Here is a 24688-nt window from a genome sequence, read left to right on the forward strand (position 1 = left end):
ATGATTACATCATCTGCATTGCTAAAGTAGCAAACTGCAAATTTGATTGGTGCAAGAAGATGAAAGTGCCTCGTTAACACATAGACAGAGAAATGTGACTGTCCACGGCAGGTAGCCTGGATGTCTTATCCTCATTAAAATTAATGGTAAATTACATTTTGCTTTGCTGCCCATGCACAACAAATTGAGACCTTGATAAAGGACAAACGATTGTCTCCACTAAAAGGGACCGTACCAGCCAAGAGTTTCTGTATCAACACATACAGTATTTTTCCAAGTCAAGAACAACAATAATCCAACAGCAACATTTTTTTTCCGAACAGGACCAGAGGGGAAAAATCCTTTTAAATATGAAATTTAATGTAAGCCTTCATAGATGTATTTAAACGCCAGGCAGAGTTTGGGTTGCTAACTTGTGCCAAACATCATTGTCTGTTGATAATAACCCAGTATAGCCCATTTGCCAGAAGCCTGAAAATAAGAGCCGGGCTATTATCTCATATACTGAGGCGTGTAAACATTTTAGCCCAATTAATGCTGGTTTATGTGATCAGCGCAATTTGATTTCCATGATAATATTCAGACAACATTGTTTACATATATACAACAAGACAGGAATACTGTATGTTTTAAACCGATCCTTACTAGATATGCCAAATAGAGTGAGCAAAATAAAGCTCACCGATATAGTTCACAGAGTTCACCTATTTTACACTCCATGTCAAAGATGCACATGGATATCACTTTTTTTTTCTTTTAAAATAGAGTGGGAAGGCTGAGAATTATACTAGAAATGCAAAATAGTCTCAATGAGAACATAATGGATTTAGCAGGAGCCCAGCTGTAATTTCTCCATGCTGTTGAATTACTGAGGGGAGAAAAGAAGAAAATGAGTTATGGAGCATTAACCTCTTCATTGACAATTATCCCACTCCTTTTCCCTCTTTCTCTCTGCCTGCCTGTCTCTCTCTCAGTCTTGTATTACACAGTGCTTAATGGCACCAAACTGACCACCGTTCCCTGGAGGCGCCTCCCGTCAGCCAAGTGCCTGATTGTATTTTTTCACAACACCTCCCTCAATCCTAAGAGAGGCGTAAAGAAGCACCTTGAAGATATCACTGATATTGGGTTTCAGAGAAGTCTTCGCTCGTCGTATGATGGGGCAGGGGGTGGAGGTGCGCGAGGAGAGGGCGACCGGGCTGATAAGAATCTCTTTGTCTCAGAGTGACGACCTGCACTGCCGGGTCAACATCCTGGGGAGCTAGCTGGTGTGAGGCATTTTTCAACCTTGGAAAGGTGTTGAGACATTGAAGGGTTGTGTGGAGAGAGCTATTGGGTTACTGTGATGGGGAGGGCCGGGGTGCATGTTTGCTTGATGGCCTGAGGCATTTGTAAGGCAATAAGAGGAACAGCAGCTCTCGTCTTTCTCCCATCGGTGCCTGGTCTGTATCGCAGGCGTGTGACACCTGCCCTCTCACCACTGACTCCAAGACAACAGTTAAGGACTTATGAAGATCCCAATCTCAGTGTTCACACGCAACACTACCAAAGGCAATGGGAGACAGATGCTGCCTAAAGGGGTGGTAATTAATAATAATAGCCACAAAAAAGAACAACAGCTGAATTTTAGAGAGATAAGGACTGAAATAGAAACGTGTGCATATGATATTAGCAATTAAAGAATAAACTAGTATAAGCCCATCAAACGGATTACTGATTATGCTCTTATCACACCAAAATCCAATAATATAAGACTTCTTGAGAGTCCACCTTCTTGGCCATCCAAGTCACTGTAATAAAACCTCTTTGCCAAAGTCGTTTCAGTTGCTGTCTCCTAGCAGCCAACTAATTCCGAAAACGGATGAGCCCCGTTAGCTTCCAAGTAAGCCCTTTTATTCTACCTGCTTGCTTATTCTTTGCAGGTCTCCATCTTTGTCCACTCGAAGCTAATTCAGCACTTCTCAGGCATATGAGCTCCTGATGACCTCCCAGGGGTAAGGGGAAAAATAGTGAAACTGTGTGATTTGGCTGGAAACTTGTGCACATGTCACCTTTACCCTTGGAATCTTTCATCTTTCTAACAATGAGGTTCAGTATGTGAGGTTAATTTCAGAGATTTAAATTATGTCAAGATGCTTAAAGAAAGTTATTTTTATTGTATAACCAATCTTGAAAACCTTGAACATTTTTATAAATTGTCAAAATTGTTATATAACATTTTTGTAAAAGAGCTTTTGTTTTTTAGAAAAAAGCATGTCTGAAGAGGTAGTTAACCACAGAGGAATTCTATTATGTTAGATTGCCAGAGCTCTTCAGAGTTTTTTCTCAAGGTTTAATGCAGTTTCCATTTTTCCACCCTGACAAGAAAACAGCTCAGGGACAAAATCTGCATATTTTCATATGCAAAAATTCAAATTAAAAGATTTCAATTACTGACATAAAAAAAATCTCTGGCCATCTTTGAATTCAGCCTAAAAACAAGTTTATTAGCATCACACTTTAAAGGCAAATTGCCCACTAATGTAGCTGCTCATCACTAGTAAAAGTAAAGTCAAAAGAGCAGTGACAGGGTTGATAGAATGATATAAACAAAAAGGCACAAAGGCTCCCCATCATGAACACGTAAACAGCACTGAAACGAGCATGACATTAAAAGTCCTGTGGGGAATGGAGCAGTTAGTAGACACCAGTAGGTATTTACTTGATCTTTTTACAGTAGTGCTCTTGCTTTAATTGCTGTCTGAATAATAAAGCACCGGAACATTCCTTGTGCTCTCTGATCAATCTGACGTATCGGCTAATGAAATAAAAGCTTCACCGTTCTCTCAAGCTCAGTTGCCATCTCCTTTTGGGCTGTAAAAGAAAGTTGGTGAAATGTGCAATGATAAACACCCATAAAGCCCTGTCTCATTTTACTGAGAGGCCATTATGGTACCATCCTGAGAGGTGCTTTCATTCTCTGACAGTTAGTAAGATTCTTTCTCATCTATAAAACATGTAGGTTATGTTGAGAGGTAGCTGTAAACTGCCAGTTTGCTCATTTAGTAATGTCTGGGGAGTGTAGCTATCAGGTATTCATCTTCTGCCTCCTGGCCTCTTGCTGTGGCCCTGAATGGGAGGACACTGCCTCAGTCATAAATGTATAAATGAATGGGTAAAATCTCCTGTCACCCCGCCACTACCACAACAAATGGTTTTATTAGCACTGTCACTGCTGAAAATGCTTTATATTGAATGCTTTTTGCTTCCCATGCTCCGAAAGATTAAATAATTATGTCACATTTGTCAAAAACAGATTTGCCACCCAGCTGCAGTCTCTTGAAGGACGAGTCGGTATATTAAATTATTCGAGCCAGAAGGCTGTTATATTGTGAGCTGGTGATTTTGGCACTAAAAAGACTGGGAGAAACAACACAATCCCCCCATTTGTACTATCCAATCTTCGTTTGCACTGTCGAATGTGCTCTTAATTCGGCTAATTGTTAATGAATTCAAACCAAACTTTTTCTCTATTCAGGTTGTCTGCTCCACGTACCATGCCCGTGGGACACATAGTCACAGACCCAGAAAACTTTGCTAATTGAAAAAGTACACAGCGTCAAATTTACAGCCATCTATCTGCCTTTGTGCAATAACAATGCAATCAAAGGGTAAGTGCACGGAAGAATATGCCGACCACTAATTGCAATTGAGTGCATTTTCCTAATGAAGCCCAGACCTGACCCTAATGTTTGCCTATGCACAAAACATTGTGTGGCCATGGGAGAATGTGTGCGTCTTGGCCTGTGAGACTGTTGGTGTGAGAGGCCAATACCTCTGTTTTGATTTTTAACATGAATTTTAACCCGCAGAGCTCTTTTTTAAATGTTTTGGCAGGTGAGAGGAAAAGTAGTGAATAAAATATGCAGCCAAAGAATGCAGGCAGCTGTGATGCATTCTCCCATGCACCATTTGGCAGTATAAAGCACAGGCCTGTTGTCTTTTATGATGATTAATCTGCAAGCACACAGGTTTTCAAGACCTCTCCATCAGCCCCTTTGGTTGCAGGAGCCTGGGTAGGAGCCTGAAAAACAATTTGTGCACATGTTTCTTCACTCTCCACACACCTAACACCCTACTAGAAAAGAAGAACGTGTCTCAGACAAGGACAGGGCTCTTTAGCGCCTTCTTCACCAGGGAGAGGGGCACACACAGATTTGTGACGTGAAGACAAAGCGAAAACCAAATCCCATCTAGGCTACTTATATATGAAACTACATCAGTAGCCTCTTTACAGCAATCTGTTGAGAAACAAAACAAAATGATACAAACGAAACAGTAGCTAAATTAAAAATTGTTTGAGCAAGTTTTGTCGAGAAACTTAGTAACTGAAAAATAGTATTTTCAAGAGTATTTTCAAGAGAAGAGAATTTTAAGACTATCACCAAAGGTATAGCAACTATTACAGGACTATCTTAATGATTTCACCAATCAGCTTCGGAGCCTTCAAGATTAGCAGGATGTACATATATATACACAATATATACAAAATATGATTGTGATGGGGGGGGTCAGATTTTACTCAGAACATGTTATTATAGTGTCTTGTTTCATTTGTATTGTATATTGATGAATAGTATAAATAATAGAATAAATCATAGGACTGACAGGTTGATATACTGTTCACTTTGTAATATTTGATAAGATCAGCCCAAGCCTAGAGGAACTTTAAATCCAACAACAGCATTATTCAAAAGAATCAACAACATCAGATGACTTTTTCCTCCACTGTTCATTTTGTGACGGCACAAAAAAAAAAAGGTCTGTCTGATCTTAATTTACTGAAAAAACACAAATTAATTGTCAACTGAGGCTATGTTCATGCGTTTAAAGATATCTTGCAAAATTAACATTTTCTTGTCTAAATTAACATTTTCTTGTCTGTAGTTTTGAGGGAATTCAATAGTAACTCATTATACAGAGTTATAAAGATGCAAACAATTACTCATCCTTGTCAATGTCCTGTTTACATTGACTATGACTCCAACCAGATTGCTGTAAAGCTGAATAATCTAACAATACAGCAGTACACAAACTATAAAATGCAAATTAAAAATACCCGCAAAGCTGATTATATGTTATACCCCATAGCAGGCTTTTCTTCTCTTAGTCACAAAACAGGACAGAAACTGTCATAAAAATAAAGTGTTAGCGTCTAAATATGTTGACATACCACAGCAGACGGCTGTGACTGAGACACCAGCTGGTGTTTAGAGTGAAAGCTTAAACTTAGTTTACCATAATGAAGCTCTCACAGGGAGGCAATGGACTCCTCATGCCATGATTCTTTACTTGGCTTCTTAACACTTCCAAACCTGAAACATACACACAAGGATTTCTGGGACAAACAAGATCTCCCTGGTCGCAACTACAAAGTAGCACTGGGTGTGTTTGCACAGCTTGAGAGGACTCCGCTAAACAAATGACTGACGATTTGTTGCCAACTTGCATGAGTCTAACAAAACAACAACAAAAAATCAGCGTTTTAGGGTGCCAAATTGTCTGAGGAAGGATAAACATAATTTTGCCCTCTCTCTGTTGGACATACTCTGTTTGTTTATAGCTTGCTTCTTCAGGAGAGCAAGTCTGTTCCAAGACAGTTAATGAAAAACTTGAATAAAAATGAGCTTTCCTATGGCTCACAGCAAGCATAACAGTATCTGTTGCAAACGATTGTGCTTTGCTCCTCTTTGCCCTTAATGACAGCATCTCACAACTCTAACTATGCTTCACATTTCAGGGTTCTCCCCAGAAATTTTTAGTGTAGCGGCGCACCGTCCTTCCGGGGCGGGGGGAGACACGGACGGACAGACAGTCATCAACTCCGTCGCCCAGGGGACGGGCGGACGCTCATCGCCGTCAGCCGGAAGCTCCTAGCCGTCAACCGGGGGACGGACGGACGGACGCTTGTCACCGTCACGCGCGGAGTATAGCGGCGCTGATCCACCGTCTGGGGAGAACCCTGCATTTTGAATCGAAACTGTACTGACTTGCCACAAAGAGAAAGTGGACTTCACTCATTGTTTTGAATCAAATCAATTGTCTACCAGCTGACAGCTTCAGCTTGTTCAACTTTCAGCTCTACTTCATCACTATAGACAGAGTTTAAGGCACCCAAAGCTAAACCAAGCCAGGCAAAGACGGTTTTATTTAGCACCAAATTGTAACAGAAGTTATCTCAGGCTTGGATTATTAATAGTGTGTTCTAGACCCGCTCTGTTTGAAAAGTACCCTCTCAATTGGGGGACAACCCTTCCAGCATGTGTGCTTCTTATGGAAAGCTTATCGTTAATCAAGAATTTACAAGATCAACATAATGCCTCAAAAAATCTCACCCATGAAAATCTACTTCTTTGGTTTTCTATACTTGCAAATCCCAAAACAGAAGCTCAAAGATGAGTTGTCTGTTAGTTGGCAGCTGCTTGAGGCAAAAACTGTAGAATCCAGCTTCTTCATACACCTAGCATACAGATAAAGTTAACATGTATTAACAGAAAAAGACTTAGAAGTAACACATTATTTTCACATCATTTATCCTTTTTCTAAAACCATTGTTTATTCAGGGAGGTTTCGCTGGGAACAATGCTCTCTCTCTCTCTTTTTTCTTTTCTCCTCTTAGGAACCCCCGATCACATTCACACCGTTACATATTCACACCTACACGAACCCTCTGATCTGCTGGCTACTGAGTCATTCGGCTCAATGGTCTGACTTATTACTTACATCACATGCATGCATCACATGTTCCTTTAAGAGTCCATGTGATTGATAAATTTCATACAAATAGAAGCGAATCTGTTACAAATGCACCACAAAGGGACTATTTTATTCTAAGAATCTACTTTTTGTATCATTTTGACGTCACTTTGTCTTTTTCCAGGCTTATTTTTCTCCATTTCAGATTCTCCTTCCAGATTATCCAGTTTGCAAATACTAGAGTTAATCAAAGTACTGTCAGACTTTCTGCTCTCCCTCTGTCCTGCTCATCTGTGTTGTCTTCACTAATTTTAGCACCTCAGCCAGCATTTATTGGCCCACATTTAATTGAGTTGTCCTCTGAATGGAACTGATGTCTACCTGTTTTCAGGACTTTGCCCTGTGAACATAGTAGTGTTACTGTGTGATGTAAAACACACAGAAACAATTATCACGCATAACCATGTCCAATTCACCCAATTGGGCTGTGAAAACAAAGTGATTGATCCATTCACCTATTCTAGACTATTTATCCACAAAAAGCTTAGTTAAGAAATGCATTGGTATGTGGGAAAATATTCTAGCCGTGCGATAAAACCTTTTAATGGTCAGATTTTGCTGTGTCAGAGATTCAACTCCATGTTCCTTTTTTTTTTTTTTTTATCCAAATACTCTGTGAGAACTGTTTGTAGTGTTTTGTCCACACACATTTACACACATTATTGGACATGATATTACAAATGCCTCTGATAACATTCTATCATATACATAAATGATAGCGCCAAACTAGCAGTATTGTAGTGCATCTTTTGGGTGTATGAAGAGAGGAGCACACACACACACACACACACACACACACACACACACACACACACACACACACACACACACACACACACACACGTTATTTTCTGTGAGAGCGGACCACCTCAAAAAAGGATAAAGGAAGAGAGGGAGGGCAGATGTCAGACTTAGTATATTGCAATTTTCGAGCTCAAAGGCCAGTCAAGTTTGATATTGCCTCCTAAATGTTTACCTGCTCTGTAAGATTGTGCAATGCCTTGCATCAGCAGGTAAGCTCTGAAAAGTAAGTTTGCTAAACACAGGAGAGGTAAAATGTTTTAACCTGTGATTTGTATCATTTCAGACAATATATTTCAACTTGCAATTTCACGAGTAATTCAGAGGGTACAATGAGATGACAATCAGTGAGACCAACAAAGACTACAGTCAGGGGAAACATATATTCCACAGGAGATCTGATTACTTTTTGTTCTGAATACATAAAATTGTGCTCAATGAGTTATGATAAACGCTCCTGGGCATAAACTGTGATAAGTTGCTTTGTAGTCTCTGTTGAATCATATTTTGATGTGATGTTTGTTGGTGAAGTGATGTCTAACTGCTTGACTAATTAAAAGCCCATGCCCTAACCTAAAGCTATAAATGTGTGCACCAGCAATAATTGTATCTTGTTGTACCTAAGCAAAATAAGTTAGAAGTGGTCCATTGGAAAAAATAAATAAATAAAAAAGACGAATGAACAATTAGACACTGAATGCAATGTTTTATAATCCATCCCATACTTTTATGCAGGAGCCCATTTGTCACCCTCTCAACCCTAAAACTCCCTTGAGCTACAGTTGTCTAATAGACGTAAACAATGAAGTTGCACTTAAAACAAAGAGACAAACAAGGGAGCTCATTAGAGCAGAGATCCAATAAAATGTTTACTGAAGAGGCAATAGCCTATATCATGACTTCAAATGATAAAATAATAATACTGCTTTGTCATTTTCTTTTAAGGTTTGACAACAAGGCTTTTTAGCCTCGACTGAACAATTTTCTGATATCATTACATCACTCATGACTCTGTCCTCCATTGCTGTGCAATAAAAGGAAACTGGAAAAAAGGATGGAATAAGAACTAAAAGGAAGCAGGGAGCGTCTTAAAATGTCAACAGCGATTTTTTGTTGTGGGCTAGATAGCAAGATGTAAAAGCCAGAAATATTGGCAGCTGATGAAACAATCACAATCATTTCTGTTGATCAAAAAACAAACCTTGCAGATAAACTTTGGAATCAGAGTATATGGACATCAATGTAGTCATGCAATGAAATCTAATTTATTTCCCCTTTAATAATCAAGAAATAAGTGTATGAATCAGCCAAATATATCTGAAAAACTGTGCTTTTGCTTTGTGTCCATTTGGACTTAGATTCTGAAAGTTATCCTGTGATTAAAGGGGTAATTGTGTCTATGGGCCAAAAGTTTTTGCAAGCCTTTATAGTAGAACTTGTTTCTGTCTTCTCTGCTACTCATCAAGACACCCGCTACGGCATGATAAACCCATCTATAGAAACTGTAATGTAATGTGTTTCATCAACAGCACAGCACAGCACCTTTGGGACTGTGGTGGCAGGAGGATAGCCATGTGGAGCCTGATTATCCAGGGAACATGAGAAATTAAGTGTGCTGAGAGTACACAACATCCTCCTCCGAATCTCCTGCATGTCATTACTTCCTCTCATCTTTCTTCCTTCCTATTCTTCCCCCTCACCTGGCAGCTTCTCAGAGTATACCTATTAATATACAGTGGCTCTGCACCTTGTCTTCATGTTTTCTAAGTGGCACAACCCATGACCGAAAAAAAAAAAAAAAAACAGGATGAGAAAAAGAAGATTTTCTCCCTTACTCTACTTTTCCCTCCTCCATATTCATCCACGGCTAATTACGTTCATACTAATCAATTAACACCTGTTAATAGCAGAAGAGGCAAGAAGAAGATGAAGGATCGCTTCCTTAGTACTCATACCAAAGAGAGAACTGGGTGGAAGCTGCTTAGGAGCCGACTATATACACAACAAGCCTGACTTTGCGCAACACGTGATACAATTAGCATCACCATGATGCTTAAGCACAACACAATAATGCAGTAACCTAGATATATCTTTTAGTACAGGCAGAGGTTATATGCCCAAATGTATTCTTGTATAAATCTATTGTTTTATGTATTTTTTCCGTTCTATTTATCTTCTGTTCAACTTCCAGTATAGCAAAAAAAGGAAAAGAAAAAAACATATTGCAACTTGTTTGACTGGTAATGTGATTGAGTTATGATTCACAATTGGTGTGAATGATTATTTTTTCATTTCTATGGGAAAAAACTTCCCTTAACACATGCATTAAACCTGCTGTGACAGAGATGTTCTTATTAAATAAGTGTTAAAATGATAGCTACACAAAGAGGATGTGCATGAACACACAGTGAGGAGGACCCTCCTGTTTGCTGCCATGTATGGCGATTACCGCTACATATTAATGTGGTGATGTAAAGAGAAGGGAGGGGATTGCTAACTAGAAAATCAACAAGAAATTAGCTAAAACGACAAAAATGCATTTTACTATATGTCTCCAACTATCAGCGTATGTGAAGCGTGAACTTGAGGTTTTAAGCTTAAACATCTCAGTTGAATATGGTGAATATTGGACCACGATTGGCTCCCAAATTGTGATGTGAATAATCATGCTTCTAGCCAAAACCTGCATTTACATCATTCTACACAGTGAAGCATCATTAAATCTTGATGATGTGACACCATCTGTCTGTCATTCCCTCCATAATATTGTGATTTCGATGGGGCCTCCCTCCTTAAAAGATTTCCAAGATCTTAACCCTGATTAAATAATATGAATAAAACAAGTACAATTGAACAGAACTTAAAGCAAAACTCTCGCCAAAAAGCAACCAAGGCTTTATTTGTGATTGTATATGAGTCAAACCTTCATGTAAAAGCATAATTTCGATGAAAGAGGCACTCGTACGCTAGCATCAAAATCATCCCTATTTTTAAAACGCCACCTAACAGGCTGGAGAGTAATGGTGGACCGCTCCTCAAGCCTGCCTGTTAGGTAGCGCTCAGGGATCGATACCTTCTGTCTCCCATGACAGCAGTGCGCCGGAGATGCAGCTGCTAAGGTGAGTTGTTAAAAAAACTTTCTTTTCAGTCAACTCTGTGTACACAAATAATGTTCTCAATGTTTGAGTTCATGTGTAGAGACCCTGCTGATACTACGAGTAAAGTTTCATGTTGTGTTAGCTTGCCCAAAAACGAAACTACGGTAAATCTTAAAAGTGCCTCGTTCACCGTAATTATGCTTTAACACGAAGGTTTGACTAATATACAATCACAAACAATGCCTCGGTTGCTTTTTGGCGAGAGTTTCACTTTAAGTTTTTGCTGTGTTTCTCGCCTGTGTCTACACACACCAGACAAAACCCCCAATGCCACCCACAGTATTAAGAATTCTGTTCCATCACGAAGACTGTGTAGTCTTCGCCTTATTGGGAACCTTAATCTGCTTTGTTTGTGCACGGACGGGGGACAAAGATTCTATTAAAGAGATTAAATTGTTACCATAGCCAACTGAAGCCTCAAAGGCCAATCAAATTGCAGCCCCTTACTTGAGTGGGTTTCACTAAAGTCACTTATTTGTCCATTTCATCATGCTAATGGCAGAAGCCATCATCCCATTATAGCTGCACAGCTGAGCGAGGTTAAACAAATGCAGTTTGTTTGAGGTCGCACTACCTCAGAGTCAGGTCTCCCTGCTCTGCCCCTGTACATCACAACAAATCATCAGCTTGTCTATAACTACTCTATATAAGTAACCCTCTGAACCCTGCTGCATTAACCACCTCCTTACTCACCAGCACTCAAGGCAGAAGTGTCCTCTTTTCAGTGTCCTTTTGTTCTCCTCTATCAAAAATTCCCTCTCAGGCAGTGGCCTATCATGGCAATAAAATCGGATTTTTTTGGGGTCAAAAATTACTTTGTTCTTTAACTGAGTTTTTGACAAGCATATAAAGTCAACCATCTGACTGTATAATCTCAGTATGCAATGGACCATTATGCAAATAATTGTCTTAAATGACCAACTGAAGAAATAAAACACTTAACTTTTCATAACCTTCTCCTAACGGAGTCTGCGACAAACAGCATTGAGATTATTTTGTCATAAATGAGCCCAAATGGGTTCTGCTTTTGGAAAACTGATGGAGTTCATTAACAATCATTGTTTGCCTGGTAGTTACATCAAACACTGGCTTGTAAGCTGTAAGACCTTTCAAAATAATAACTCCACCATGCCTAATAGACTCATATCTTGCAGACATTTTACATAAAGCTTACCGTTCATCATAGCCCACAGAACACTAGGCTCATTTCTATTACCATTCCGCTGAACGAAGGTCTTTGTCTATAATGAGTCCACATTCCCTAAGCCCTACAGTAACCACACAATCACTTGTGTCAACAGAAGGGAAATCCATTTCATCAGGACGTCCAGTCAGTGCTTCATTACCATACACGAGAGCAACAACTGTGCAGCCACGTAACTCCTGAGAGCTGCTGCCGATTGCTGGAGTTCAGTGCATTTGACGAGAGAATATTTTCATTATAACTGTACAATAGATAAAGCATGCGCAATTAAAAAAATCATCACAGGTCAGTTCATCTTCACAGTGCCAAACTGCATAATTCCACTTCTCCAACACTATAACATGTAGTGATAATACATAACGGGAAGACACAGCGGAAGTAAGGCTACTTACATATGTCTATTCCAGTCATGAGGAACCACATAAGACACTATAAAGGTCAAGAATCAGTTAGTACCCGTGTACATGCACGTATAAAAAAAAACAGACTGTCAGCAAGTTTTTTTTTATTTTTTTATTTCTATTAGTGAGTATTCAGCTGTCCTCTTTAAGGTCAGGGCCAGTGTGGTTAGATACTTCTTGTGACTGTCAAAATAGTTGCATTACAACAAATTTTCTTCTCGCATCTATTGTATTTTTAGTTCAAGTTTTCAAAAGTTATGTTGTATTGAATTCATCCCCCGTTTGTTTCAATCAAGGAAAGGCTGCCGTTACAAACCTGGTTCATTATAGACGATTGAAAAGGTCTCTGTGACAGTAACTCAAGTTGATTTTATATGATAGTGTGAAGGTTTTCCCATTCAGTTAAATAAAACATAATTTGGGTGCAAACAGTCTAAAAATAGTGCTGATGGCTGTCTGACATCATATTATGTCAAGCAGAAGACACCAACAGTATATCGGTTAAACATTTAGTCTACAGTCCTATTAGGTAGGAACTTTGTGAAACTTTAAAGAGGCTTTAAAATTATGACAGATCGAATTGATTGAAAAATGCAGCATATAAACTGTCATGAGGATAAAATACATTAAAAATACAAATACAAATATTACTTTTAATTGGTATCATTAACCCTCATTCGTGCACAGCACAAACATGGAGAATTTATTTCCAGAAGCACTTGTAAAGGATAAAGGACACTCTCTGAAGGAAAGGTCAGGCTTGAATGTATCAAATTGTCTTACCCTGTATGATTAGGACAGTAAATTAAAAAAAACTACTGCATTTTTTTATTTCATTTCTTTTAAAAGGACATTATCACAGACACACAAACATATTTTTGGAAAAACTAATGACAGCTTTCCAAAAAATACTGTGGCTAACTGAGTGTTTCACTGATTTATTTTCATGAGGCAGATGACTCTTGGATCTGTGAAAATGAAAAAAAAGGCATGATTCTTTCTAATTAACCACATCATCCGAATGGTTCTGAGCATCATGGTTGTTACTCTGCTGAAATGTTCAGCACATGTTTGAGTCCCTTCAGCTAATGCTCTTAAAGATTCTTCGGGAGCATTATTTTGTAGTTTATAAGAAGAGATGCCTCTGCTAATTACTCCTACATAACAGAGTTAGAAGCGAACCTTAGAAAATGTAAAACTGGGAGAGTAACCCCAGTTATTTTAACTAAAAAGTTGAGAGCTGTTTTACGAGCTCAGCTCTTGGTCACAGCTGTAACAGAAACCTGAACATGCTCACAAATATTGAATGAACTGCCCTGGGTTATGGGAATTATATTCTCATTTAACAATACTCAGCAAAGATCACAGTCTATCATTTCAGTTGCTTAAAGGCTCTCTTATATGGAGTAACTTTTATGTTTAGCAAAAAGAAAAATTGTGGGAAGGGCACAATTTCATATCTCCATTAAGCACTCATATACAAGGTGGAATTCTGACAGAGACTTAGTCACAGTAACACTGCATTGGATTACTTTATTTCTGCTCCAACACTACTACATATTCTGGGCAGCATGAATTTATTTTAACCACTGCATCCCCTCTGAAGAAACAAGGACTGTGAAGCTCAAGCATTAAATTATCAAATGGAGTGTCTGTCTGGCGAAAGAACATTACATCCCTCAAAGAAAATACCCCTGCTAAAATGTGTGCTTTATATTCCTTTACTTACCTGTAACATTATGTTACTCATTATCTACGCCATTACCATTACCTAGCCATTATACATAGGAAGCCATTATAGAGAACCTTGCAAGTGCAAGCCTGTAACCAAGTAGCTCATCAGTATTTCTGCTAAGGTGCACACTTTTCTCGGCTCAGGGTATACATGCCTTTCAGTTGTTTGTTCCTGTATAGGTTTACAGTATATGTAGGAACATAGATAAACTGAAATAAACTGAAGCTAAAATGAGGAAACTGAGGAAAACATGGGGGGAACAGAAGCAGGGAGAATGGAGTGCTATTCAAAGAGGGGTATTGTGAAGGCCAGTGAATTGCCTGTAGGCGACCATGCAGGGCACACTGCCTGAGGATTGTGCAGAGAAACAGTCAGCAGTCAGGGGTTGATTTCTCCAACGCTCTCCTCTCACCCGTGCTTCACCCAGCATCTCCCGACGTTCTCTCACAGATCAAAGAACTCACTCCTTTTGTGCATGCAACTACACAGCTGCACACATGCTGTATCTCTGCATCTCCACCAAGGCTAAAAAAGAAGCACAGCCATACTTTCACTTCCTCTATGGTTATATGGTGTAACATCTGAAACCTAGTACCAAAAGGACTCCAAAATCAGCATCTCTTCCCGTTTCATTCTGTTCCAAAATTGTGTTTCAATTCCAAGCACAATATTGGACATTTTTCTGAGCAGATGCTGAAATTCTGTAAGAGGCCTTGGAATTTCCAGTTGTCACCTCAAACAGTTCGTGGCAGCAGAAAAAAAAGCCAGCCAAAACCAGCCCAGTCATCCCACTTCTCAAACTCACTCTGCCATCAGACAAGTCAGCCATACTTAGGTGGAGCCACAGTGCCCCCTACAGGTCTACACATTCACAAGTTTTATGAGAACTGGATCCATTTATCTGTCGGGCAACCTGCTATGTTACCTGTTAAATGAAAACATTCCCTGCTTTACACTGCTATAAAATATTTTATTTATCTCTCTCTCTCACTCTCTCTCACATACACACACACACACTCTCTCACTCACACACACACACACACACACACACACACACACACACACACACACAGTGGTACCAGTAGTCTTGGTTCTGGTGGTTGCAGTGATAATGGAGGACTTTTGTCCAGCTGTGCTCAACAGCAGCATTATGCAGTGAATATCAAAGTGAATGGAATACTCCATGACATTTAAAAAAATAAATGTTATCACTAGTAACAAAGCTTTCATTTTACAGTAAATGCCATTGTGTTATATCAATACTGGTTGCAACTGATGTATTAGCTGAATAGGCTACTCTGACATGCCCTGGAAATAGTGGCTCTTGTCCAGACTTTGCTGAGTAACACAGTTCTGGCCTTGTGAACTGCGGATGTTGGGCAACGCACATTGATTGCACATCTACGTGACACACACACACACGCACAAGCACTGGCAGGCCTTCTCATACTGTCTGCGTAGGGGTAAGACGTGAGTCACGCATCGTCTCAGAAAACACACAAGTTCTTTTGTTTTTCTACAAGAAGATTTAGCTTTTGCCATGACCACCACTAAACTATTTGTGTGGCAAAAGTTTCTGCACTTACAGAAATAATGCATATATTGGTTTTTTACCACTTGTTCCCCCCCCCATGTTCAATACATGATTTCTACAGTTATTATTATCATTATCATCAAAATATCCTCACCTCACTTGTGTGGGAGAAAGAAAGAGTAACAGACTCCCTATGGCCCTGTCTGAATACCCTCTCAATTACTAACAAGCCTGATGGATGGGAGCTGGTGTGTGCAGCATAAGGCAGAGCGTTTTGAAATGTTTATTTCATGACAGGGAGGGGCGGATAGTTGAACAGAGACGAGAGGAAGGGGGTAGAAAGAAAAACAGGAATACAAACAGCAACTTTCTGACCTTGACAATCATGAGTTAAGTTTTCTGTCCACAGGGGGACAAGTGTGGACCTGACCTGAATGACGGACCTATTTGTGAGTGCTAGCAACTGTCTCAAAAGACACAGAGTCAGTTTCATGGCCTCAGCATCACTTTGTGGGGTGCGTGCTGTTTGTTTTCGAGTGTGAGTGTTTGCGTTAAGGAGAGAGAAGAAGGTGTGGGCTGGGCCACATAAACTGTGACTGGGAAGGAAAGGGAGGCTCATCTCCCAAACACTCAATACGGTCATACACCATTAGCAGTCCAAGCAACGGGGGAGACGTTCCTCTAAGTGCCGGCCGGATACACACTGACAGCACAGATACCCATGATTACTTTCCATTAGCCACACCTCGTGAAAAATTATTTCTATCTGGCAATGTTGGCACCTCGTAGGCCACAGAGATTAGGTAAACAACGTTGTTGTTGACCAAACACTGAGGCCGGCTGCGAGGCTGTTCACAATCTGGACACCAGGAGGAGAGAAATAGAGCTGAAATCAGAAGGAGGGGAAGCTCGCCAGCTGGTTTGTCACCTCAGTTCACATTTAGACCCTGATGGCAGGGAAAACCCTGTCCTTGTGCTGTATCTCTCTCAGAGCCTATACGATTAACTGGACCTTTTAGCGCAGGACCCAATGCAACCCACTCACCAGAGTCATTTCACTGTTCAACAGAGCAGCAAGTTCTCTCAGCCGGGGCATTGATTTTCATTCTTGGTGTGACAGTACAACAATCACAAGTTTGCCCAAGAAGTTACCAGTCTTCTGCCATGGTTTCTAAAGTATTGTGTGTATGTCTTCGTGGAGGTGTGGTTGTATACTTGCATGTATATGCAACTGGCAGCAGAGTGAAAAAGACAATGGAGAGAGAAAGAGAGACCCTGAATTGTAGATATATTGCTGGAAGCATGGCTGCATCACTCAGAGAGGTTATGGCACATGGTGTGAATCTGCAGAGAGACGGATAAACCCATCGAGCCAGACTCTCCAGGGGCTGAGTGTGTTGTGCAGCACATCCATGGCCTGACAGAAAATCTAATGAGAGTCTGCGATGACAAGAGCCCTGAACAGTAGGGGCAAAACCAAAAGCCACAGGCTTTATCAATCATTAAGGGAAATGGAAAAATAGAAAGTGAATTGCAAATTTGACACCATTCGTCTTGGCTGCATGAGCGCATTGTTGAGACACCCTATTCAGTAACGGCAAACATTTAGACAGTTGAGTAAAATCAGGATTTTGGACAGCAAACGCATTTGCCAAGAATGTATGGGCTTTCAGGAAGGAGAACAGGAGAATATGTTGTCACATGCTACAATGAGACATACACAGAACCTTTAAGCTGGGAAGTGTCACATTCAAAAGTCTACCTGTTTAGAGTCTGTCTTTGTACCAAGAGCTCAACAAGAAATGCAAAGCCTGCAAAAGCCTTCTGCTTTGTAGTTTTGCTTGAAAAATGACTGGACCTTATATTGCCAACTATTTTGATATTTGCTTAGTTGTTTCAATCTGTAAGATTTAGCCATACGTGAATATTGTTGGATGATTCAAAGAGTTCAGGTTTTTACAGAAATGTCCCCTTAAAATATCCTTATAACATTATCCATGACATGTTCCTGTTTCATTTTTTTCTGATAATAACACAATGTGAAATAAAGTTCAGCTCAATAGCAGGTGTGATTTAGATTTAGTCATTTAGAATTTTGTTTTCTTGAATTCTCACTTGGCGTATGGGTAAGCTTGAGTCCATCAACTGACTCATAATTTGGCCAGGATTTAAGCTGTACATCACAACTGACTTTACCCCACGATACATAAAAAATAGTTGTGCCTCTACATGTTACCTGACCAGAATAATGTTTTATTCTGCTCAGTGTAGATCAGGTCATGTAGCCTTCTGCACTTGTACATAATGCATAACTGACCATGAAGGTAAACAATGTGTGCCAAGCAACCCCACAAGCAAACAATGTCTGAATCGACTGCATATCAAAAAACTTATAAAAGTCAATCTCCACAGGATCGTAGCATTCTGCCCTCTGTGGGTCAGCGCTCTCATCAAACCTGTGATGACTGCAGTGTGAGCAGCTCCATACAACTGAATACCAATTGCCTTTCTTGCACTCATCTCAGCCCCTTCAGGTTCTTTATAGCATTCATAACCAGATTCTCTGTGCACTCTAAATTGGCTCCTGTAAAAAATGATCTAATACAGAAAGATGGGAAAGGTTTACAGCGGGTAATGGATTAGGAGTCAACCCCTGTGCATAATTACCACAGTCATCATGATAAGAGAAGTCCTCTCCACTTCACAACGCTATCTTTACGCCCTCATTTTGGTCCGAGAGGAATGGTGACACTCACGTGAACTCCATGCACAAAGACAAGGAGAAAAATGGAAGACATTATCTTGTGTTTGTCATGTAAAAGTAACAGTAATGATATGCATTAAATTTAAAATCCAGTTTGAACGTCCTTTCAACTTTTACTGAACCCTGCAATTTTCTATGAAAGATGCCTTGATTAACTGTGATAGTCTCCTTTTTCCATCATTGTCCGATACCCATCCAAAGATATATGCCAAAGACGCAGGCTACTCAGAGATCAATGAAAGTCCTCAGTATCTGTTAGGGCTGTGTGATATGTTGATATATCTTGTAACATTACAAAAAAAAGCATATCGTTTTATATCAAGCATTGTGTTTCCAGTCACACTCTTTACTAAGTATAAGTATTTACTGACGGCTGTACAATGCTTTGTGTTCTTCATCACGGCGAGGCAGCAGGCAGGAAGTTTGCACATAAATAGACATGGAGTTGAGACCAGTCAAGACGAGAAGAGAGGTTACTTCTGTTGAATGGACGTGGTTTAGGTACGTCCAATGGAATCAAACACCACCAACTTCTTTTACCACCTACACAAGCATCATGTCAAACAGTGTAGGGAGAGTGTACGGATGAAAAAAAAAAAGGTAACAAACCCCAGGCTTGGACACTGAAAGAAGAAGGAAGCTTTTTCTCGCAGGACCTTATAAAAAGGAGAAAAGTACCTTTTACTGCATATATAATTAAAAATGTAATAACAAACAGGCCTGAATGTTTAGTTGCCGGAAAATTTACCTTTCTACAGAAAAATTTAATTTGTACATTTGGGCTGAAAGCTTTCCACACTCAGGGAAACAGTACCCATGATAAAACAGTTTGCACCGTTTTCAGCTAAAATGCAATCTGAACAGTGTTCAGAGTAAAGAATGACATCCACTACTGTCTCATCCATTTTATTCCCCGTTCTGTTCCCTTAAAACAGTTAAGGGAGGGTAACAGGAAGCATGGGAATTGCTCTGACAATATTTTGTGGCGATTGGTGGCAGACAGGCCAATGCAAGCTCATTCTGAAGAGAAAGCGGAGTTGGGCCATCTGCCGGGGCTGGATGCTGCAGCCCAGTCCACCTTGTCATGATCTGGCCATGCTGCCCTATACACCTGCAGTTAACCGATTGTCATTGGGGCATCTCCTGTCCCGCTTTCCCAAGGCTCCCACCCAGGTGACAGTTTGAGCACCTCCTGTCCAACCTCCAGCCAAACAGAATTAAAGAAGAATTAAAAACTCAATGAGCCTAATAATTAAACTTTAATGGAGGACATAAAGCAACTTGACACCCTCTAAAAGCTATAGGCAGCCACCATAACAGCAGTACCATGCTGGTCTGTGTTCCCTGAAATTACAGACATTTCTCCTTTGCAACCCACATATTGCTGCTGTCACCACAAAACAGTGTTGCACAAATTCTGTGCCTTAGCTTATAAAATACGTTCAAAATGTTATGTGATGAAATTAAAACAACACACGTCTGCTGCAAACAAGCTACAAACACTGCAGGTTTAGGAAGCTTGTGAAAAGTTAACATTTTGGAGTCGCTCTTCATTTCCATGAGCTACAGCTATTGCCTTTAGAAAACAATAGATAAGAGATCAACAGTTAGGTTGAAGATATGCTTCCTTTCAACAACGTGTTTGGGTACGCACAAGGCTGCCGTATCCTGCCTCAATTTGCAAGTAAAGTTGGCTGTGCATGCCCTCAGAAACTATTGCTAAGCAACCACAAGATGCAATAAGCACATAAGCTCTGACCTTAAGCTGTGTTATAATATATAATGACAAACTTTTCAATTTTGCATCTCACATTACAGTATCAATATCATATCAGAATACTGACTGGTCTAGGTCAACTGCAGGAACAGTCATGGATCGTGCAGGTACGTAGAATAGCACAGAATTGCAAGGACAACCTGCTCCTGTGGTTGTATTTCAGTTCATGTCCACTGAACACACCAAAGGGAACAAACAGTACTCTTCCTTCATGTTTCCAGATATTATAAACACTAATCTGCACATTTAACCGCAATCTACACAACTAATTTCTCTGCACTCACGCCTGTGAGAAAAATACATTCTCATTTATTAACCTTCAGACTAATACTTTCATAGTGCTCAAAAAGTCCCACACTTCATGGACAGCAGTCTACTGGTGCCAACTCTAAATGAAAAACAGCACAAGAAAATGGAAATACTGCAGGCTAGAGAGTGGAAGCACTGAATAGATTAAAGGCAATAAGTTGAACAAACTCTCCAAAGATCTTATCAATGTGCATTGCCCAACATCCGCAGTTCACAAGCTCAGAACTGTGTTACTCAGCAAAGTTTGGACAAGAGCCACCATTTCCAGGGCATGTCAGAGTAGCCTATTCAGCTAATACATCATTTGCAAACAGCACTGATATCACACAATGGCATCTACTGTAAAATGAAAGTCTATTGTTACCAGTGATAAAGCAATTTTAAAAAATGTCCTGGAGTATTCTATTCACATTAACATTCACAGCATACTGCTGCTGTTGAGCACAGCTGGACAACAGTCCACCACTATCACTTCAACCACCAGGACCAAGACTACTGGTACCGCAGTGATTAGAGAAGCAGTGGGACAACTGCTGAGACCATCTGAAATTTATAAAAGGCCGCAGCAATTTCTTCAACCTTCCAGACCCTCTGACAGCCTGCTAAACAGAATGAATTGCCTCCTAGCCAACATGTAGCTCAGTCAGAGCCAGGACGTCTGGCAGTATTAACTGCTGAACTGAACTGTCTGCCTTTGCTACAATAGTATTCAATATTCGATATGCAATATTCCCTACTGAATTCTAACTCACATGCCCTTTTCTCAAGTCACTTAATATAACCACACTACTCACCTATTCCTCTGCCCTCACCTTGATTTGATCAAGATATTTACTGTTAACTTAAGGTTTCATGGATTACATAATATAACACCATTATGTACCATAAATCAAAACACAAATCCTAATTTAATCTCTATCTAACTAAAACTACATATAAACATCTTACAACAATGCAATTCTGACATATAGCAGTTATCACAAAACTCTGTGCAAACAAAAAACGTGTATAATGTCTAATAGCCACTACAAGTGTTACATTTGTAAAGGTCAAAATGTTGATGCAGCAAAACAACTGCCATGACATTTAGGTGTGTTTCAGGTGTCTGATGAAGTGCATCTTGTCTTTTACATGATGCTGACGATGATTCAAAATGTCATGTCACCATATCCTCAACAGGATGAGTATTAACATAACAGATTAAATCCATTAGCACTATCCAACAGAGCAGTCCGTTTTTCACATCTATTAATCTTGCATAAATTACAGAGAATTCATTTCACAAAAGATGCACACTGATTGGTAGACTGTAGTGTGCATGTATGTGTATGGAAATACTACATAAAGACAGAAAAGTTATAAAACTCCATACACAGTATGTGGTTTGCTGCTGCTATACAGCTATGGTGTGGGACTTTCACCTCTACAGCAACAGAATGATCCAGAGCATCAGCTGCAGAAGCAACAGGTAAAGACTTAACACTTCTGACTATGTGTGTAGGTTGTGACTGCAGAAAATTACATAACAGCAGCGCAAATCTATGCCTGTTTATCCTCTGTAATTCTATATTCTCTTGTACTTAGTAAACTGACTCTTCACCAATCGCTCAGCACCAGCACTGAATATAAGTCAATCATTACAAGAAAAAGATGTCACACTGAAGACAAAATGGATAAAAATGCCTGTCAACCAATTCAAGTTAATTCCATCGTTAACTTTGCGTTTTACTGACACAAGGCAGGAGAAGGAGAGAAAGAGAAAAAGGTGGAATTACAAACAAAAGAAAGGCTAGGACATAATCTAAATAGTCGCTTCATTTCAGGCTGTAGTGAAAAGCGGATCACATTTGTCTCAATCACACCCATCAATTGTGCAATACCCCAAGAAGCAGTACTTTCTGAATCTCAACAGCAGAGGGCAGCCAAGGACAATTTAAAAGCTGAGCTGCCTTCAAGCAGTCAGCGCCATCCAAAAGCTTTCCAAGGTCCAAGGGGAGATTCTTACCAGCGTTGACTATGGCATCCACCTCCAAGACAGTAATATCTCCTTTGTAGAGAGATACTTTATCAGTCAGCCCTCCTCCACCTGTCAGCTCCTTCCCTTCTTCCTTCTCATTGGCTGAAATCAATAAAGAAAAGTTACTAATAAGATACACACATTATTTATTTAAGTAGACACAGAGCAAGTTCATTAAAGGTTTTCAAATGTTCTTGAAAAAGACACACTCTTCAATTAAATGAGTTGATGAATATTGAGATAAAGACTTCAAGAATCAATGTATCCATTGTCCCAGTGTCCTATACAGCACTACAACTATTCAAAATACAAGAAACACTGTACTGATCTATCAAGTATCTATTCTAGGATTGCTATATAGCATATCTTTGACACCCTTAACTAATGCTTTGTACATCTTCCTTAATTCTTACTAAAAAACTGAATGTATGATGTAATGCATGGTAAACATTCTTAGGAACTAGTACGTTCAAGGTATAACTAGCCAGACAAGTTTAGCCATGACTATGTGGGGAATATACACACATGTCTACCTCATCAGCAGTTTTGTTTGATTTAGGTTCTTAAGGAAATACATTAGCCAAGTACTTCTAAAGAAGTTGACATTATACCTCACTTTACTGAATATCAATTGTCGGTTTTGCCCTCATATTAGTGTCAAACCGCTTCAACCATAAATAAACTACTTTATGTTTTAAAGCTCTTGTGAGCTCCTTATTTGCAAACATCGAATTGTCTCATTCTTTTTTATACATGACCCACATGCACAGATAAGCCACCTTCACTTATAACTTTATGTTGGGGTTTCAATAATGCCGTCTTATTAGTAGCTTTAGTGTTACCTTTTCATGTTAGATGTAAATGATGTTCCTGATTCTAATTCAAACATGTTATTTAAAAGGCAGAGATGTGCAAAACCTCCTGAGGAATCTGATGCCAAAAACATGCTTCTACTAGTTCAAATACGATTTACCCACTGCTTTCAAGAACAGACCTGTAACACTGCAATGGCGCCAACCATAATGTTACGGTTGCTCTTTAGGTGGGTATTGCAAAAATAATTAAACAGCCTACTCGTAGTAGCTTGTAGCTTTACTTGATTTAGACTAAAAAATACATTTAAGAATACAGTTGCATACTTTCAACACTAACTTTTCCCAAGCTAATTTAATGTACAAGTCTTGAGTCTTCTTAAGATTGTGACAGTTTGACTTTTCAAAAGCTCTGTTACTGTTGGCTGCCTATATTGAATCTGTGTTGCTACTTATATGGTTGTGGTTTGTGTCTTTTCCATTTTGAAATAAGGCATTACATCCTGAGAAATCATATAAACCTTTTATAAATATATTAAACTGTCAGGCTTACCATCACCAACCATTTGTTAAGTTTTGTTTTTATTGTTTTTGATTAATCTTGGATAAGGTACATGATAACCTCATTGCAACTTTAGGAACACACATCATGTAAGCACCATCACACTGACAAATACATGTATTACATATAAGCAGAACTATCATGCTCTCTCTACATTGCCACACTCTTATAAGAGTGTGGATAAATGCAAACAATATATCCAAGTTAAAACATTAAACTTGTGTAGACACTAGAATTATTGAAAAACTATTTTTCAACTGGAGGGCATAAATACTGCTATGATGTGCCAGTTTATCAGCCATACCACACTAAAAAGACACTGGGCATCTGAAAGAATGAGCTGTCTCTCTTACATTGATTATCCTCTCTCCAGGTTGGAATCTTGTCCAGAGGTATAAAGTCTTGACGACGATACTCCTTGCGTCTCTCCTCCCGATCTAGACGGAGCAGTCTATCTGTGGAAGGAAGAAACAATAAATTTTTAGAGTGAATAAGGCTAATCGCATTGAAGAATAACTGAGATTAAAAAAAAGAGGGAAATAAACTTGGGACTGGCACAGACCAGGTAATAACAAGTGTAACATTCATTTCCAGTGAATTTCCAGCCACAAACATTTCACTTCAATCCCCACTAAAATTTATTTATTTTTTTCTTTCTCCTGATCTTGCACCAAACCGTCTCTCAGCGCCCTTTCTTTACTTATACTGACCACCACCCACAGTTCTCAGCAGCAGTAGCAAGTCTTGCCTCGATTGAGGTTTGGTCTATATCTAGACTCCTCCTTCATCGCTCAGCTGATACTGCCATCATCATCATCA

The 24688-nt window shown here is 39.5% G+C and overlaps 1 protein-coding gene across 5 annotated transcripts in view; it reads right to left on the reverse strand.

Annotated features, from left to right (window-relative positions):
• macrod2 (mono-ADP ribosylhydrolase 2) overlaps nucleotides 1–24688 on the reverse strand; it is a 432655-nt gene that overhangs the window by 403170 nt on the left and 4797 nt on the right. For all 5 annotated transcript variants that reach the window (XM_030442624.1, XM_030442623.1, XM_030442621.1 and 2 more), the window contains exons 2-3: nucleotides 24223–24324; nucleotides 22484–22597 (exon numbers count right to left, since the gene is read on the reverse strand). In XM_030442624.1, coding sequence (XP_030298484.1) covers nucleotides 22484–22597; nucleotides 24223–24324 — 216 coding nt within the window. The remainder of the gene's footprint in view (nucleotides 1–22483; nucleotides 22598–24222; nucleotides 24325–24688) is intronic.

Source organism: Sparus aurata, chromosome 15 (assembly GCF_900880675.1).
Source record: "Sparus aurata chromosome 15, fSpaAur1.1, whole genome shotgun sequence".
Classification (NCBI taxonomy): domain Eukaryota; kingdom Metazoa; phylum Chordata; class Actinopteri; order Spariformes; family Sparidae; genus Sparus; species Sparus aurata.